The sequence below is a fragment of the Aquarana catesbeiana genome, linkage group LG10 (assembly GCF_042186555.1).
Source record: "Aquarana catesbeiana isolate 2022-GZ linkage group LG10, ASM4218655v1, whole genome shotgun sequence".
NCBI lineage: Eukaryota > Metazoa > Chordata > Amphibia > Anura > Ranidae > Aquarana > Aquarana catesbeiana.
Window position 1 is genome coordinate 173,764,780 of NC_133333.1, and position 20,089 is coordinate 173,784,868.

Below are 20,089 nucleotides of genomic sequence, written 5' to 3' on the forward strand. Positions count from 1 at the left end.
CTTTAAAGTTGCAGGGTGTCACAATTTTACTTTACATTGCATGTCAACATGTTTTTATGGTGATTTCATAGGAAACAAAATCAGGTAGAATGGACCCATAATTATTTTGTATACCTCTTTAGTCCCAGGCTGTTTTAAAAATAAGCTGTAGCTATATTTGTTTGCCCAAGTGCCTTTTAAAATCGAGCTGTCAGTGACAGCTGTGGTCCTGCACTACTTGACTTTGTTGGATCATGCTTTTGAGATGTGATTAAAGGGTAAGTTCCATGAAAAAAATCCACGACATTATTGGTACCTCCTATGAGCAGCAGCAGCCATCTTTTTATAGGGCAGAGCGGATTGCTGATAACAGTGAGCTATAGATCAGTATTTTAAATGATTTAATGCTATAGAGGTGATTGGGAGGATTGGATCTGGCCTCCTTTGAGGGCTATTTAGACCCTCTTATAAAGAAAAATATGTGAAACACACGTATAAGCACAAATATATAAAATACCTTCTCCTCTTTTAATGCCAGGTCCCAACAAATACAGCTGATGACCTGGGTAACATTTGTGTTTATGAAGTGTGCAATGTCATTCAGAAATTTGTCACTCATAAAAAATGATGTGCTATTTTTTGTGTCCACTCAAATCTGACTTGATCTCCTCTTTTTTACTAACATTTTACACAGATGATTTTTTCCTTTAATGTGTGTTGCAGTGCAGCATTAAAAAGATGCTCTTCTAAATTACAAAGTGAACTTTCATGTTCAAGAACTATGGTCAATATGAAAAAAAAATATGTGACATGAATCTGTAAGCTGTCAAATATCTCACTTATTTTTCAAATAACAGGATTATCACATATTTACCTTTTCCCCCTCCAGCTGAAAGCTATCATGTTCATTTCCTGTAATCCGGAGACAACTGTGCTTCCTCTTCTCTAAATGCCTCTGTTGTCCCCTTTTGCGTGATGGCACTCTGTATAGTCTACAACGTACCGTCATGTCATCATTGGGGTAGTTGCTCTTTCATCCATGAAAAGCCCGGTGTTCTACCGAATAGTGCCCTCCGTCGAAAAGTGCCCGCGCATGTGCAGAGCGGAAGGGCACTCCAGTTGGTTTCCCGATCAGCTGGTGTGACATTACCATAGCGCATGCGCGCACATCCTAGGAGGCTTTTTCCTATGGCAGATACCATTTCACGGGCACAGATGAAATCTATGCAAAGAGTGGAGGGAGACCATAGTTGTCAGATTGTGCCTGTCATGTCCCTTTGTGTATTTGAACCGGAATGTTCCTGGTCCCACAGCTGCAGTCTTGTTGTGCCACAGAGGAGCTTTGGAGTTATAGCTATGTTCTCTTAGTTTGATGCATTACCTTGGACTCACTAGCCCCACCTGCTGCCAGCTGTGGACAATCTACAATCAAAGCAGCCCATAAATAGCAGCATTTCCTATCTCTCAGTACCCATTTGTTTGGACTAGCTTCCTGGGTGTTTTGACTGCTTTGTGACTCTGAATACCGTATTTGAACTTCTGCCTGAATTCCTGACTACTCTCTAGCCTGCTGATTTTGTACTTCACCGCCAGCTCGTGTATGACCTTTGCCTGCCTGTCCAATCTCTGGATTTCGATCGTGTACCACTTTGTCTGATCTGTTGCCGTCCTGATCTGCCTGACTAAGTTTTCGCCTGAATCCTCGGCACACAAGCTCCACTTCGGACACTACCTATCACAGGTACCTTACATTACAAACGGGCTACAATGGCAGTGGACCCTGCTGAGATTAAGGTGATTTCACGTCAGGGACAATTGATTGGAGCTGATGAACAGCATCTTTCTTCCCTGGACGCCAAGTTAGATGAACTTTGTACTATGCTTTAATCTTGCTTGCCTGGTACTTCTGCAACGCTCCAGACTCCTGCTCCGATCCAACCTACCTCTTCTGTACCACCCAAACTTCCCCTACTTGAAAAATTTGGTGGTGATACTGAGGACTGCAGAGGCTTTTTAAATGTTTGCCGTTTGCATTTCCACAACAACCCTGGGACTTTTAACACTTTGTCTGCCAAAGTGTCTTTTGTAATTTATTTGTTAAAGGGGAAGGCCCTGGCCTGGGTCTCTCCTTACCTGGAACGCAATGATCCTGTGCTGCAAGACGCTGACAAATTTCTGGCTTCTTTCCAGACTGTATTTGACAAGCCAGATAGGGCTTCTGCAGTTAAGTACTCACTTTTGGACATACAACAAGGTACCAGGTCTGTGGCACAATATGCTATTGAGTTCCGTACCCTGGCTGCTGAGACTAATTGAGACTCAAGGGCATTACGTGCAGCCTTCCGAAAAGGTCTTACAGATCGCATCAAGGATGAATTAAAGACGGGGATGAGTGGAAGACAGCATTCAACACTCGTAATGGACATTTTGAATATCTGGTTATGCCATTTGGGTTGTGTAACACCCCTGCTTTCTTCCAACGTTTCATGAATGACGTTTTTCACGATTTCAGCAACAGTTTTGTGATCATCTACTTGGACGACCTTTTAATCTTTTCCAAGACTCATCTAGAGCACATCCCACATGTAAAGCAGGTATTACAATGACTGAGAGAAAACCATCTTTAGGCGAAGATTGAAAAAGGCAGTTTCCATCAAAGCCGTATTCCTTTCCTTGGATACATTATAAGTGCTGTCGGTTTCCAAATGGACCCTCAAAAACTTTCCGCTGTCTTGCAATGGCCCCAACTGACCACTTTAAAAGGGCTCCAAAGCTTTCTAGGGTTCGCAAATTACTACAGATGGTTCATCAAAGGTTTTGCCTCCATTGCGGCCCCCCTTACTGCTATGACTAAGAAAGGTACAAATTGCAAGGTGTGGTCCTCAGGAGCAGAATCGGTTTTTCAGCAATTAACACATGTTCAGCAAAGCTCCAATTCTTCAGCATCCAAACCCCGATCTCCAGTACATAGTTGAGGTTGATATCTCTGAAGTAGGGGCAGGTGCAGTGCTATCCCAGAGACAGCCTAAGTCCGGTAGAATCCATCCAGTAGCGTTTTTTTCTAGAAAGTTTTCTCCAACAGAGGTGAATTACAACATTGGGAATCGAGAACTACTGGCCATCAAATTGGCATTGTCTGAATGGCGACATCTTCTGGAAGGGGCTCCCAAGCCTTTTTCTATCCTTACTGACCATAAAAACCTGTTGTATCTTCAGACTGCAAGACGTTTGAACTCACGTCAGGCTCGATGGGCTCTGTTTTTCTCCCGTATTAATTTTGTTCTTTATGTTCCTGGGCATAAAAACAAGAAAGCCGATGCTCTTTCCAAACAGTTCGCTACCTCTGAAGAAGATCAACCTACCGAGCAGTATATAATTCCACCTCACAAAATTGTCGCACAGATCTCTACGGCTCTTTCCCAACAGTTACAAGAAAGCCAAAATTGTGTTCCCTAAGGCTTGAAGATACCACCAGGTCGCCTATTCGTAGCCCCTAGCCTCAGAAAACCTGTACTTCTCTGGGCTCATGATGGTGTGTTATCCGGTCATCCTGGTGTCACCATCACTCTTAAGACCTTGCAACGTTATGTCTGGTGGCCTCATATGAAAAGGGATGTTACTGACTGTGGCTGCCTGTCCAACTTGTGCTGCTAATAAAGTACCTCGCACATTGCCTACTGGACTGTTACAACCACTTCTGGCACCTCACCAGCCTTGGACCCATTTGACTATGGACTTCATTACAGACTTACCCAAGTCCGAATACATGACTGCTATATGGGTCATAATGGATTGCTTTTCCAAAATGTCTCATTTTGTGCCGCTCCCGGGATTACCTACAGCGGAAGCACTGTCTACCCTCTTCCTTTTCCATATTGTGAGATATCATGGCATACCTACCAATGTTGTCTCAGACCGCGGATCCCAGTTTGTTTCCCGATTCTGGAGAGCATTCTGCAAGAAACTGGGAGTAATGCTCTTGCTCTCTACCTCACATCACCCTCAAACAGATGGTCAAACCGAACGCATGAACCAGATCCTAGAAACCCATCTTCGACATTATGTCTATGCCTTACACTCCAACTGGTCTGAGTATTTGCCTTTGGCTGAGTTCGCCATTAATTTCCGTTGGCACAGTGCTCTTCATACCACACCATTCTACGCAGCCCTAGGCTATCACCCTCAGACTTTTCCCCTACTTCAGCTGCCTTCTGGTGTGCCAGCAGCAGATCTGCGGGTAAAAAATATTCTGGTACATTGGAAAAATATTTGCTTATTACTACGGAAGTCAGCAGGCAAGAATGCGCTTTTCTCCAACAAATGAAGACGCCATATACCTCCATATGTGGTGGGGGGACAGAGTTTGGCTATCAACCAAATTCATGAGACTGAAATAACCTTTTACCAAATTGGGCCCTCGATTCATCGGTCCTTACAGAATTATTGCCCGAGTTGGGCCAGTCTCTCTTATCAGTTGAAATTCCTCCTCTCTCTGGATTCACCCCGTATTCCACGTTTCCCTCCTCAAAAAGGCAATTTTCAATCGCTACTCCAGAACGCAACAGCTACCTCCTCCTGTTCTTGTTGATGGACAAAATGAGTTTGAAGTCTCTAAGATTCTTGATTCTAGAAGACAGGGTCATGGCCTACGGTATCTAGTTCATTGGAAAGGGATATCCCGTCACAGACCGTTCCTGGGTCCCAGCCAAAGATTTGCATGCTCCTGCTCTTATTCAAGACTTCCATGCCTCCTTTCCCACTAAACCCCACTAGGCCCCCGCTGTTCAACACACCAAACCCACCCTGGAATACAGACAAAACCAGACCTTGAGCACACTCTAAACCCGAGCCGCAACAGCGAGGCACAATATGACAAATACTGTGTCCCTCCGATGTGTGCATAGCATTAAGTTGTGCCCGTCAAAATGGTATCTCCCACCAAAAAAGCCCCCTGCGATGTGCGTATGCGCTATGGTGATATCATGCCAACTGATCAGGAAATCAGCTGGAGTTCCCATCCGTTCTGCACATGCGCGGGCACTTTTTGACGGAGGGCACAAATCGACAGAACACCGACATCTCTATCATGAAAGAAGTCCCACCAAGGCTCTGCCCACTCCCCCTCACGATTGGCCCGCATATGCCTACCCCACCTTTGTCCTGCCTAAGCTCCGCCCACTCGCACCTACCTCTATGAGCCTGTTCCTGTCTGCTTGGCTTCTCCGTGAAACAGAAGAAAACAGGCTGAGAAAAGCACACAGTGAAAAATCTGTGTGAATTAAAGTATAATAATATAATTATTATAAAACAATAAATAAGCAATATAAAAAGTTTATACAATTAACCCTTTGAGAGTTTTTTTAACAATAAAAGTAAATTAAAGATATATTATACACATAAGCCTGAACCCTGTGGGGCCTGCATGGCGCACGCTCCTGAACCCTGTGGGGCCTGCATACAGCACTCCGAAAACACCCCTGCCCATTGCAGTGAATAGGCAGCGCTTCAGAAGCGCCACAACACTGGCTTTTTGAACCCCTTTCTTGGGATTAAAAGCGCTAAAACGAGCAATGCTTTATCGCAAACGCAGCCGTGGCCCTAGTGTTAAAGGGTTCTAAGTGAAAAAAAAAATCTGTTGTGCAATACTCGCCTTCAGTCACTAGATGTCTCTGTTCTCTGAGCCCAGACTATCATGGACACACCTCCTGGGGGGAGCATCTGTTATCCTGGGCTCAGAGTACTACAACACTGAATGGTGTTTGCACGTCATTACATGTGACACGTGTGCACTTTATGGGGTGACACTGTCACTTCACTGTCAGCCTGTCACATGAGCATTTGATGGATACTACAACTTTGCAACACACTTTCATGTTAAGCTTATGATGTGTAAGTGCATGTGTGACATCACGCTCACTAGAGAGAGAGGGTGAGGAAGGGGGCATTAAAAACATGTCATTGGATTTACACTTTAGTATAGGCAGCAGCTCCAGTTTTTATAACCGAACCCCAAATTGAATCTGTTTTATTAAAAATAAGAGAAATGTTTTTGTATTGCTCATAGCAACTGGTAAGCAGGCTGTCTCTTTTCTAGTCCAGGTTAGCATGAGAAAGCCATGCAGTCGCTGTGGACTATAAAGGCATCTGGTCTTTGCTCCAGATTTGAAAAACTAGATCCATTAAAAAGGTTGTCTTTTACAACAAATAAAATCTCCACCCATTTAGCCCTGATCTAAATGTCAGAAGCCATGGCAAAATATGCTGTGGTTGCACAGATCACCAATGTACATACAATCACAGAGCAGTATTTGACCTGACGTGGAGATGAAACTTGCAATTGTAATGTTCCAGCCTCACTCTTTGACAGCTGTGGGTAGCTGCTGGGGTTTTTCTTGCTCTGTAATTCCCTCTTTGGTGGACTGGGCTTTTTTTTTTTTTTTTTGTTTTCAAATCACGGGGTTCCTCCTTGTCTCACTGGCCAGCTGCTGAAAGGATCTCAGTGTTATAGCTTTCCCCAGTTATGTCACTCCTTCCATTTCATACAGCAATTACGTGTTCCTCAGACTGGTGTAATAATGTTTTCCTACATGGGAGTCTCCCGGGGATGTGTTGTTGCCCTGTGTGTGTGTATGTGTGTGAGGGCCCTGCAGACAGTAACACGGCTGGCATTGGAACATCCCGCCCACTGACTATGAGCATCTCGCTCTCTGTAGTTTGTAGTGCACAGAAAAAGGCTTTTGTCGCCTCAGCACTGCCTGTCCTCTACCTTCACACCGAGGGAGCGAGAGAGAGAGAGGGGGAGGAGATAGGTGGGGAGCCCTGGCTGCTTTGTGCATGGGGTGCTCAACACAGAGACCAGCCGAGATGCTCACACAATGCACCAGCTGTTACTTTTGGATGTATGCATCCTTTTAAAGGTGATCCTTTTTTCCTTTCTCTGTATCTGTTTCATCCTCATTGCCTTCTGCTGAGAATTAATATTGTTTTCATTTTCACTGGAGATTTGATGAAACTTCATTCAGGATTCCTCCCCAGTGATGCACAGGCAACGTTAACCCATTGTTATTCTGGTTAACTCTTTCTTGACTGGAAGATTTTTTTTTTTTTTTTACTGGTGGCTTCTAGCACTACACGTGACCTAATGTACATGGTATTTATTACATACTGCCCAATTGTGCTCCTAATATTTTGTTTTGATTAAATGATGGTGGTTTTTAACATGTAGCCCTTTGTTTTTGTTTTTTTTTTCTTTTGCTTTTTTTCCTTTTCATTACTAAGTGATTTTGTTTAGATTATCAGAATTAGGATTGCTACTTTTAATAAAATATAGTTTAATACAGAATTGCTTTATGTATATGGTGTCAGACTCTACATATTGCACCTCCCTTTTGGTTTCTCACCAAGTGTGATCTGTCGGTGGCAGCCCTCTGAAGTTTGTTTGTGCCAGGTGCATAGCTGGTGGCACCAGCTTCAGTGTTTCTGGGGCATCCAGGCCATGTTTTCTTGTGTGCCTCAGCTGTTCAATGCAGCCTCCCATGAGACCGAGCCACCCATGCCTGGATACACAGGGCAGAGTGCCGTCTAAACGGCCTTCCATTAAATATTTGAATACCGTCCCCTTTCTTTTATATACGATTTGTCTGTAACATGCAGCTCCTGATCCTGCCTTTTGTCCTTCAAATCTAATGATCCTGAAACAGCAGCATTCGTTAATAAAAGAACAGCAGAGGGGGGGGGGGGGGGGAGGGTGGTTGCCACGGGGAATGTTTCCCTCTAACACATGCTTCAATTTAAGAAAAAGGAAAAAAAAATCACTTTTGCTTGGGATGGTAAAAAAGAGAGAATCCTCCTAGTGAGTAATGTGCGTGGATGAAGCCTGAGAGCTGTCCACTGATGCATTGCTGTGTGCAAGTGGGTGAAGTGTATGTGTGATGCAGACAAGTCAGCATTCCAATCCTGTAGCTGCTGTGCCTTGTGGTTCTGCTTTGCAATCACAGATTGTTGAAAGACATTCAGATAGCGCTCGTGTCTCTGACGTGCATGTGGATATTCCTGAATTGTGTCAAGCTTGAGACTGGAATGAGAGATCTTGGAGAGAAAAAAGGGTCCTTTCAGTGTTATTGATCAAAGAATCGAGTCACTCAGCATCGCTATGGAGAAGGGATGCTGCCGATAAGGAATATTAAAGCGAGGAATGTATCCCAAGAAATCTGATGGTATGTTGGCAAGGCCCTCTTTTTACAGGGATGTTCGGAGGTTGCGTCTAAACTGTTTGCTTCCTAGAAGGATGCTACTACCTGGTATTTGATAACAGATAATCCTTTTTCTCTTAGAGAAGTGTATGGCTTCGTTCTGTATCTTCTGCAATGCTGTAAATGAGCAGACTCTTGGATGCCTTTACATAAGGAGTTTTTCTTGTGTGCTGCTTCTGCTGCTGGAATCGAGATATTCCTTTGCCATACCTTTTGATTTCTTGATTAGCTTCTTTGTCCAGTTCATTTGATCTATGCCAATTGCCCTGTTTTATCAGCTCTGCTGGCTTTTTTTTTTTGTTACTTTTTTTTTTTTTGGATAAGAATTGTTGTTTGTCCCTTTTCTATCTGTGAATCCGTTAATGCTTTTATGTATCAGATTGCTGGAACATATTGCACCTTATGTGATGGTATGTGACAGAGGGTGGGTATAGGCTATGTGATTATCCTCCTACATGCAGATAGACACTACAGATTAATAGCTTAATGGCACGGTATAGCTGTGCCTGCAGTGCCTCATACTTACTCTGTTTTAATACAGTTAATTAAGGGATCATAGCCAAATCTGACTAGGCAGATTCGTGTTTTTGCACTTTCTATAGCACCCCTATGTAACCTGGATTAGAAAAATTGTTTTCAGTGCATGTCAGCATAGTGAATAGTGATTTGCACTCTGTCTGGTTTATGACTAATGGTGAACCACTCCTATGAGATTTTCTGTCTGAATCTAAGCTGGTATAGCTTTAAAATAATGCCATCAGTTCTGGCGTCTTCATGGGCAACGCATTTGGGGAAGAAAATAAACCTCATGGTCACAGGCATTCTACTGGGCAACTGACTTGCTGCGTTTTGCATTTCTGCAGTGTTTACATATAAAAGTATCATAGTTGTGCTGGCCATTTGTTTATGAACAAATATGTTACAAAACAATCAAAAACAGGTCAGTGTAATTGTTTGCTCAATGCAAAATGCAATAGGAAAGTGCGCAATACATTAACCCATAGCAACCATAATTAATTTTAGTGTACACCTGTCGAAAAATGTAACACGTTTTCAGTGGTTACCATGGTTTACTCTGCCCTCCACTTCCTTGTATTCTATTATCTTTTCACATTCTTCTCAAACATTGTTTTAGCCTGGTCATCTTGTATACATATAAGATGAAATGATTTTTGCTATGGATGACCTATTTTAATTTCTAATTTTCTGTGTATGCAAATTTTAATAATCTTTTTGGAGCCATCCAGATTTTTTAAAGGACATTGGTAGTAAATATTAGCAGTAGCTGTAATTTGTTCAGAATATATCTTGTATGTGAGGAAGTTTAGAATATGCATATTTTATGTTATTGTTGTGCATTGTCTGACACTCCCCCTCCTTTCCCTACTGCCACTATAATTAGGAGGAGGGGAGAGGAGGTCATTTGGATCACATGATCACACCAGCAGTGATTCCAAGGTCATGCTCTTCCTTTGATGCCAATTTGCTAAGATCTTCCCAGCTGTGTGACCTTCTTGTGTAACAAGCTGAAAGTTGTTATATACTTTGTCATACCTATACCATACTTTTATATCTTACATCTTGAGTTACATAAATAAATGTAATTTAAATGTAATATTCATTTATGCAGGTAAAACAGTGCCTACCTGCTAAATATTTATTTACTTAGGCAGGCCATACATGGTCGAATTCCAAGCAAAATTTATTTTCAAAATCAGAAATTTCATGTCTTTTTTGATCCAATGGTGCCACCATTGATTTTCGAAAATCAACCAACCAAGCCTTCAATTTCACCTCATGATGCTACAGAAAAAAATTTTCGTGGCCGGGAATCTTCTTTTCTTTCCGAGAATTTTCTTTTCTTGCACTCATGTGCATTCCTTTTTCTATTACATTTGTCTCACAATTCTCCCATCATTGATTAGAAAATCGTTTGTTTTAAAAAAATTTCCAACATGCCCGAATACTCAAATTTGATTGCAACACAAAAATCTGCTGTTGCTGCAGCCCACTAATGGTGCGAAATTAAAACGAAAATTCTTAGATAAGATTTTCGAAAGAAAATTATATTTGGGATAAATAGATTTGGGTGTAGCAGGCCTTGATGATGAAAAGGAGTTGAAAAGCATGGAAGTTAGGGGAGTCTATGGGCATCATAAACATTCAGCAAATCATTTAGAACACGAATGTTGTATGAACACTTTATTCATGTATATTAGATTGTTATGGAAACAACATTGCTAAGCTGGTTTTCATTTAGTATGCTAGAGCTCAGGAGTGAGGTTGTCTTTAAAGACAGCATGTGCATTGTTTTTTATAGGTTAAGAACACTACGAGAGTGTATCCAATTTGCTAAGCCTACAAGGACATTTGGTGTAATGCTTTACCTGATTTATATGCACCACTCTGGGATCCCTATCTCTTATTAAAAAAGGTTCTCGGCTTCTGCTTTACTTGCAGCTAAGCTCAGACATCTAACAGTCCAGTGTGAAAGTGTCCAGCAGAGGCTCCACATTTGACAGTTGAGTTGTGGAGGCAGACCTTACCTTGGAGAAAAGGCGAGGCTTGGCTTTAGGTTGAGCAGAAGTCAAGGCCCTTTGTATAATAAGAGTTTCACAGAAGCCAAAAGGAAGATTGCAGTCTCTCAACAGAGTGCCTGAGCTTTGTCAGAATTGTCACTTGGTGCATATGGATATACCTGACAGGTTTGCTCTAACATTATTATATTGTAGGATTTATGTAAAGCCTTAGTTTGCACAGCTCTTTAACGAAAAAAGGGGGATAGTATAGTTACAATGCATTCAAGGCAAGAGGGTAAGGGGGGTTCCTGGTTGTAGGCTGGTGATACACAAATGTGTAGAGGGGCAAACACCCCTGCCAGGTTATTGTATCAGAAAACAGCACCCTCATCAGACTAAATGCAGGTGCTGTTCGGCCAACAGGCTACTTCAACAAAAGTTGTTTGAACCATTGTCTTCTAACCAGCTCATCGGTGTTTGCAGGGCCATAACCAAAAACTCAAATTTCGGCCGAGCCAGCAGGAATTGGATGAAATTCATGCAGAGTATATCCATTCTTATAGACTTCAGGGAGGAGTTTGGCTTCTGAATGTTAGAACTTTATTTTCAGTAACAGGCAAGCTGTAAAACAAAGAATTCTCATTACAAATGATTTTGCATAATGCAGCAGTATCCATCTTGGGTATTTTTAGACATTTGCAGATATGGATGATGCAGATATGGATATGCAGGAAGAAAGACAACCTGGTGTGTATAACATCTATTCTGCTTTACAGCTTTCTGTCATAATACAGGATTGAGGTGGTGATCTTCAGCTGGCTCACACAGTGCTCATTGAAAAGTGATAAAATCAGCTTTTGTGTGACTTTCATGGTAAAATCCATCTACGCCAACAAATACAGGAGAACATGCTTTACCATTCATCCTGAATATGTAAAATCTTTTTATTGACAGGGACTATGATTGGCTTATTAGCTGAATACACATTAGGCCCCTTTCACACGATCGGACCGTTCAGGTCCGCCTGTCAGTTCGGTCCGCCTGTCAGTTTTGACGGCGGACCTGAAGGGGCGCTCCATGCTAGTCTATGGAGCGACGGATGTCAGCGGTGACATGTCCGCTGACCTCCGACCCGGTCCCATCCGCTAAAAGCAGACGGATGCCTCTACGTTCAGATCCATTGCTATCGGATCGGGTGAGATCTTATGAAAATGGACATGCTGTCCGTTTTCATCCTATCTCTCCATAGAAACCAGCGGCGCTCGACAAGCCCCTCCCCGCTCAGTGAGCAGAGAGGGACCTGTCATCCGCCGGCTCAGCGGAGATCAACAGAGAGATCTCCCGCTGAGCCGGCGGACCGAGGCGGACTCCGTGGAAGCGGATCCGCCTCGTGAGAATGAGGCCTTATACAATTTTTGTTCAATTTCCTTTAGATTTACCTTTAACTATGTAGTGCAAGGGCTGCCTGATTGCATACAATTTCAAAGTGTTTAGGTTTGACCTCATATTTTATGGTTTTGGTAAATCTAAAAGAGTTGTACAAGAAAATTGTACAGTGTGTTGCCAGAACTTGGCTAAATTCTACAAAACAGATTAAGATAGTTGACAATGTTCTGATTAGGGTTTCTCCAAACTTCAATGATTATGTATGATCTATAGGAATCGGCCTCAACACAGAGTTTTTAAAGCACTCGCATGTTTTAGTGTTTCCTAACCCCCTTTTTTTTGCTCAGCATAAAGATTTACAGAAATTCTTCCCACATTGGGCAATGAATAGTTTCTAGCTTCCTTGTGTGCTTGGCCATACGCTGTGCAAATTTTGGCCGGTTTCTGGCGTACTGTTGTTCTTTGGATAGTCTGTGTCATTTTATGTTCCAGTGTTCAGGTCTTTTCGCAAAAAGTGAGTCAGAAGAGGGAAATGCCCTTTTCTTTTTCCTCACAGATATGGACCTTTTATGGATTTTTAGACAGGTAATCAACAAGTGAGCAGGAAATGCTGGGTTTTCTTAATAGAAAGCCCAGTATAGTATAAAATAATTTGCCATAAAAGCATTCTGTATTTAATTTCTATTTGAAAAATAAAATTTCTGTAGAAATAATGAAAAGAACATTTAAATGCTATGTATGCAAGGTGTAATAAAAGTAGCCCCCGCGCCCCCCTAATTTTGCCTATTGCTACAGTTAAGCCGGCCATAGCTGGTTCAAATTTCAGCCAGGGACCAGCCAATATTCGATCCATCTTGATGGGGGAATCTAGTGATTTATGGCATCATCTATGGTTTGCCTTAGATTCTTTCAGTCTATTGTTAAACTGCTGTAAAGAAATGGGCTCATTTCCAAAAGAAAATGTTCTTGTTGCACACCTTTCACGTATGGATCATCTAAGATTTTAAACAAGTGGAATATACACTTTCTGTTTATGCTTGTGTTTGTCATTGGATCCCAAATGATTTATTGATCTTAATTCCAGGAAATCTGTGTATAAGAAACTATAAAAATATAAAGTAGACTGGCCATGCCATCAAATCAATTTTATATCTCTATTTTCTGTAAGCTGTTTTTCTTCTGCATTCAAAGCGATAGTAAACGCTAAGTACAAAGGATGTGACGTAGGGTGTAATATGCTCCAGCATGAGAGTGGGGGTTCCTCTCCCTGCACCGGCTGTTAGTTTTCAAAAACAGTGCAGCTGTGTGGGGCGCCACCCATGCGGCTGCTTAATTCATCTGCGAATGAATGAGTTACATGTCCCGTCGACCACCACATCAGACAGCTTGTAGTTCTTAGCCCCTTGCCGATCAGCCGCCGTTGTTTTACTGCGGCAGGTCAGCGCGATAGCAGGTGCGCACATGCTGCCAGATGTGCCGATGGTCGCGATGACCGCCGGCCACGAGCGATCGCGGGCATGAGGCAGAACAGGGACGTGTGTGTGTCTGTCCTGTGAGGAGAGGCGTGACAGATCGTGAGTTCCTATTAGCTAGGAACCACGATCTGTCACTTCCTCTAGGTCAGTTCCCTACAGTTAGAAACACAAACAGGGAACACAGTTAACCCCTTGATCGCCCCCCTAGTGTTAGCCCCTTCCCTGCCAGTGACATTTTTACAGTAATCAATGCATTTTTATAGCACTGATCGCTGTATAAATGGCAATTGTTCCAAAAATGTGTCAAAAGTGTCCGATGTGTCTGCCATAATGTCGCAGTCCCGATAAAAATCACAGATTGCCGCCATTACTAATAAAAAATAAAAAAAATTAAAAAAAATTAAAATGCTATAAATCTATCCCCTATTTTGTAGATGCTATAGCACTTGCGCAAACCAATCAATATACGCTTATTTTTACCAAAAATATGTAGAAGAATACATATCGGCCTTAACTGAAAACAAATTAGCTTATTTTTAAAAAAACAAATGGGGATATTTATTATAGCAAAAAGTACAAGATGTTGCGTTTTTTTTTTTTTTCAAAATTGTCGCTATTCTTTTGTTAAAGCGGAGTTCCACCCTAAAGTGGAACTTCCGCTCATCGGATTCCTCCCCCCCTCCGGTGTCACAATTGGCACCTCTCAGGGGGGAGGGGGGTGCAGATACCTGTATAATACAGGTATCTGCACCCACTTCCGGGTATAGCTAGCCGCAGACTCCCCGCCCACCCCCGTGTTGTGTTGTGGGAAATACACAGTTCCCACAACACAACGGGGACCAGTGTAGACGCGCAGCGCGACTCGCGCATGCGCAGTAGGAATCGGGCAGTGAAGCCGCAATGCTTCACTTCCCGATTCCCTCAGTGAGAATGGCGGCGGCAGCATCCGAGGATCGAGGGACGGTTCGGCCTCGGGTGCCGACATCGCTGGACCCCGGGACAGGTAAGTGTCCTTATTTTAAAAGTCAGCAGCTGCAGTATTTGCAGCTGCTGACATCTAAAAAAAATTTTTTAGCTAAACTCCGCTTTTAATAGCGCAAAAAATAAAAATCTCAGAGGCAATCAAATACCACCAAAAGAAAGCTCTATTTGTGGGGAAAAAAGGATGCCAATTTTGTTTGGGTGCAACGTCGCACGACCGCGCAATTGTCAGTTAAAGCGACGCAGTGCCGAATCGCAAAAAATGGCCTGGTCATTCAGCAGCCAAATCTTCCGGAGCTGAAGTGGTTAATGAACTGTGAGGGCGTTGATGGGCACTCTCAACGTTCATTCACAAGCCCTGCAGCTTTCAAACAGACAGTTCACACTTGGGTACGGGCTGAAAGCTGCAGCGCTTCGCTGCTGAAGCCTGACATTGTACCCAGGATCCACTGATCTCAAGGGCAATATACTCTACAGGCTCCTGCTATAAAAATAATAGCTGCACGTTTTTTTTTCCTGCAAAAACATGTGCATGAATTTTTTTCCCCAAAAGGCGAACGTATTCTTTAAACCCAAAACTAAAAATGTTCTATATATTACCAATCCTTAGATGTTTTATTTAGTGTTTTAATTTTGTTTTAATTTTGCTGTTTTAGACTTTTTCCTCTTTTCACCTGGTAAACTGGCTAGTAACACACCTCCTGTATTAGAGTGCCCCCATTCTGGATGAAGGAGCACAGGGGGCACCTTTGGACAGAAGCTTTGTCAGCCCAAGGAGAGGGGACTGTTAGATGTACATCATGTATTAGCAGATTTAGATACATTAACAAAGTGAAGCCAAACGCCATCTTACACTGCAGTTACACAAGCTGTTACAACAACCGTTTTTTTATTCTTCTTCTGGTGATAAAAGTTTTACATGAATAAATAAAAGCTTATCATTGTAAATGCACGTGTCAGTAATAAATGGTAAATGGTTTGTTTCCACACTCTATCTGCTATATTTGCAGGAGAGCTTGTTCTGTTGTAAAGCATAAGACTTACTGACTCGATCACCAGATGAAAATATAAGAAAGAGGGCCTAAAAAAGAAAACAAATGCAGCCACCACATCTAAGAATTGGTAAGCTGCAAAATAAAACCACTTTAACCAGGGGTAGGCTGGTTAGAATTAAAATTTTGGTGGTTCCACTTGGCTACACAAACCATTCTCATTGGTTATTTTAACAAAACAGTCTTCTCTGATCGGCTGATAAAAGTCCTGGTATGATGCTCTGAGGGGTAAACGAAGCAAGGGAAGCAGCCTGGCATTAGTCGCAGGTATTCATGCAATTTGTTTTCCAGGAAGGTTAACAAGATAGGATCTTGCTGTTGTAATAATTTTAGCAATCAGCTGAGAAAGATAACAGTTACCATCATACCAGTCATTTTATTTTAACAAGTGGTCCTAAAATAGCTTGATTATCCACTCCATTAACAGATAAATTTACTTGTGTAATAAAAATGATAGCACTTTTCTCACTGCCCCAGCCTTGACATTAGTAAAGGGAATAGCAGTAGATGTAACAGTTTACACATAAGTGTAAACTGCTCATAAGTTTACATACCCTGGCAGAATTGATTTCTTGGCCATTTTTCAGAGAATATGAATAACACAAAAATGTTTCTTTCACTCACTGGTTAGTGTTATGCCCAGTACACACGATCCGAAAATCAGACGACAGATCGTCAGACTTTTTTCGCTTACTAGTCGCATATAGAAATTGAATAGGTTACTAAAGTCACAAATTCTTGTGCGACAGAAAATTTTCGTGCTTGTCCAATCAAATAATATCGGATGAACTGTTGTGATCGGCTCTCGAAAGCTCTGTACTGACGATATGATTATCGTACGATCGCGTCAAAAGCAGTATTATTTGTTTTTTCCGATTTTTGGTTTGTGTGTACGGGCCATTAGGCTGAAGCGAGTTATTATCAATCAACTGTGTTTACTCTTTTTAAATCGTAATCACAACAGAAACTACCCAAATGACCCTGATCAAAAGTTTACATACCCTGGTGATTTTGGCCTGATAACATGCACACAAGTTGACACAAAGGAGTTTGAATGACTATTAAAGGTAACCATCCTCACCTGTGATCTGTTTGCTTGTAATTAGTGTGTGTGTGTGTATAAAAAGTCAATGAGTTTCTGGTCTCCTGACAGACCCTTGCATCTTTCATCCAGTGCTGCCCTGACGTTCCTGGATTCTGAGTCATGGGGAAAGCAGAAGATTTGTCAAAGGATCTGTGGGAAAAGGTAGTTGAACTGTATAAAACAGGAAAGGGATATAAAAAGATATCCAAGGAATTGAGAATGCCAATGCCAGCAGTGTTCTCTAATCAAGAAGTGGAAAATGAGGGGTTCTGTTGAAACCAAACCATGGTCAGGTAGACCAACTAAAATTTCAGCCACAACTGCCAGGAAAATTGTTCTGGATACAAAGAAAAACCCACAAATAACTTTAGGTGAAATACAGGACTTTCTGAAAACATGTGGTGTGGCTGTTTCAAGATGAACAATAAGGAGGCACTTGAAGAAAGATGGGCTGCATGGTCGAGTCGCCAGAAGAAAGCCATTACTACCCAAATGCCACAAAGTATCCCGCTTACAGTACACCAGACAGCACAGAAACAAGCCTCAAACCTTCTTTAAGACTTTAAGCGGTCATCGATGGTATGGGAGGCAATACACAGTATTAAGAACTGGGGTATGTAAACTTTTGATCAGGGTCATTTGGGTCGTTTCTGTTGCCATTATGATTTAACAAAAGTAAACACAGTTGATTAAAAATAAATGACTTCAGCCAAACACTAACCATGAGTGAGAGAAAAGTTTTTGTGTTGTCATTCATATTCTCTGAAAAATGGCCAAGAAATCATAAATGCTGCCAGGGTATGCAAACTTTTGAGCACAACTGTATCCCTTTAAACAAGCATGTTTCTTTTATTAGCATTTGTTGCCATCAAAATCTGGAAGCAGACACTATAGGTGTCTGGACATACCTCAGGTATTTTTTCATAGTGCTCCTGATGCCCCTTATCCTGACAAACTCAGCATGCAAATCTTGACTTCTGGTTTCATGGTTAGACCTCAGTCATGTCAAAGACTCTAAAGACCAAGGGATCGTGGTCCAACCACACAGAGGTTGGGATAATGATCCACTTGGGGAAGCGAGCGAAGATGCATCAAAACGTGGTCTATCCTACAAAAACTCTGGTGTGGATTTGAAAAGAAGCTGAATTCTAGGGCGGAGGGATGCCGCTCATGCCACATGTCCACCAAACCATGCTACTGTAAGGGGATGCACATTGATAATTCTTGTGAGGCATCATGGGAGGGAGGTGCATCATTAGGGCATTGTCTGTCAAGAGCGGAGTTGAGAACGGTATTTGAGCCTCCCATCAAAATAAGCAAGCCCTTCTGGTGTCTGGCCACCACTTACAATAAATGTGAAAAAAATCTCTGCTAAAATCTGTTTGGGGTGTAATATCCCACTAGGGAGAGCTCCTGGTCCCGCAAGGAACCCTGCAGGAGCAAATATCTCCCTGTTGGGTCTGCGATTTGTAAGGAGCAAGTAAATGGGGAGATTTTGCCAGAACGCCACTAGCACCCCTCTGTTTCTCTAGGACAGAAGCTGTATGAAGACAGATACCGAGGGGAAAAGGACTGTGCAAACCTGTTTTTTTGCAAACAAACTATGTCCACGGTCTGGGACTTTAGGTGATGGAAGACTTTGGATCGTTTAGTGAGGGAATTAAACCCATGAATGTTTTGAAAAAAAATTTCAGCGCGTTGTGAGCCATTATGGGAGGGGGGGGGGGGCTGCTCTTCCTGAAGGGGTTGCGCAGGCCAGATGTCCTCTGGTGCCTCTTAACAGAGTGGATCTGAGTACGAGGGAGGGAGGAGGAGAAAAGGGGAACAAAATGAGACAGAATATGCATTAAACAAGAGCGCCACTTGAACTGGGGGTCGCATCCTGTCAGGATACACAAGGGTTGGCTCTACCACCATCCACATGGCCTAAGCATAACCTTGTTTATCACCCCCTGGAGAGGGGGTCGAATCAGTCAGCTGGTACAGTGTAAAAACACATAACACATCTAAAACAGAAAATGTGGAACATGCTAAAGCAGTGGTCATCAACCCTGTCCTCTGGGACCACTAACGGGCCAGGTTTTATGTATTACCTTGGGGAGATGCAGACTAGAATACTGCAATCACTGAGCAGCAAATGATATCAGCTGTGATGTATTTCAGTTATCTTGCAAACCTGGCCTGTTAGTGGGCTCTGAGGACAGGGTTGATGACCACTGTGCTAAAGCATCCTCGGCTGAACTTCTCTGAGGTAAGGGTCAAGGAGGAGGAATAATCCCTAGGGGCCCCAACTGAAACTTTCGCCCACCCATGTTGAGCCCTAGCCACCAACCCACTGTAATCTTCAACGAAGGGGAGAGAGGCCAGGCCACAAGACAAGTAAGCCAGTGGGGGTAACCCCAAGGGACCCAATGAAAACATTCACCAACTACATGTAATACTGCAGCTTGGAGGAGGGAAATAAGGAAGGGGAGGGGGTTGGTAGGTTGGTTACCTGGACTTTAAGACTATCTGAAACCATATTATAAAACATTTTCCATATATTCAGCTGTGTCTCTAGAGTTCAGCTTTAAAGCAAACTACCATTCCTCGTTATCTTATCAACCAGTACCAGATTGGCTAGAACTATAATAATTATTTTTTTTCTAATGGCTGGCCTAGAATATGAAGATTTTCACCACAGGCTGTGAAAATGTATGTTTACGTTTTAATAACTGGCACAGATTAGATCTGTATCAAGTGCAATTTTATAGAAGATGTTTTCTACAATCCAGTTGTGCTGTAAATCTTTTATATAGGTATTTATTAGCTGGTAAGAAAAAAAACAAAACAGCACCCAGCCAAAGTGGATGTGCATGAGAGCCAAGATCTACCTGGAGTGGTTTGTTTGATGTTCATCAGAAAATGTGAAGTATTACATCCAATGAGGAAAGGAGGAATAGTCCAAGTGTGTAAAGTCAATTTTACACAGATTTTCACAGTTACAAGCTAGAGGTTCTTGAGAGCTGTGACAGGATACAGGGAGCAAAAAAATAGCTTACAACCGCCTCTGTGCACAGCTACTGTTATATGGGATAGCAAGAGAAATGCCATGAGACACTTTAAGCTTGTTGTGCACTTCATTACACTAGATATTCCTGTTCAAAAGCAAAGTCTTCTCAGTACTTATAGTAGTTATTCAGTTGTGTTTTATGCTACCGATATTTGCTGGTTATTTTATGAAAAGTGTGCTTGTAAATAAACAGTCCAGTGATTGAATTACCTTGGCTAGCAGAGCATGGCAGCATGCTGTAGTCTATCAGCAGTGGAACGCAGGTTTACAAATCCTTCGGGTTTATATGATTCTGCAGAGGGGCTTTGT

At 42.4% G+C, this 20,089-nt stretch overlaps 1 protein-coding gene across 3 annotated transcripts in view; it reads left to right on the top strand.

Annotated features, from left to right (window-relative positions):
• Positions 1-20,089, top strand: part of PRKCZ (protein kinase C zeta) — a 608,643-nt gene that overhangs the window by 237,192 nt on the left and 351,362 nt on the right. Inside the window, exon 1 of one of the 3 annotated variants that reach the window (XM_073602983.1) lies at positions 6,676-6,896. The exons of 1 other annotated variant lie outside the window; for it this stretch is intronic. In XM_073602983.1, coding sequence (XP_073459084.1) covers positions 6,881-6,896 — 16 coding nt within the window. In that variant the 5' untranslated portion in view covers positions 6,676-6,880. Of the gene's footprint in view, positions 1-6,675; positions 6,897-7,771; positions 8,196-20,089 lie in introns of those variants that run through there. One more of the 3 variants, XM_073602985.1, reaches the window with a different exon arrangement.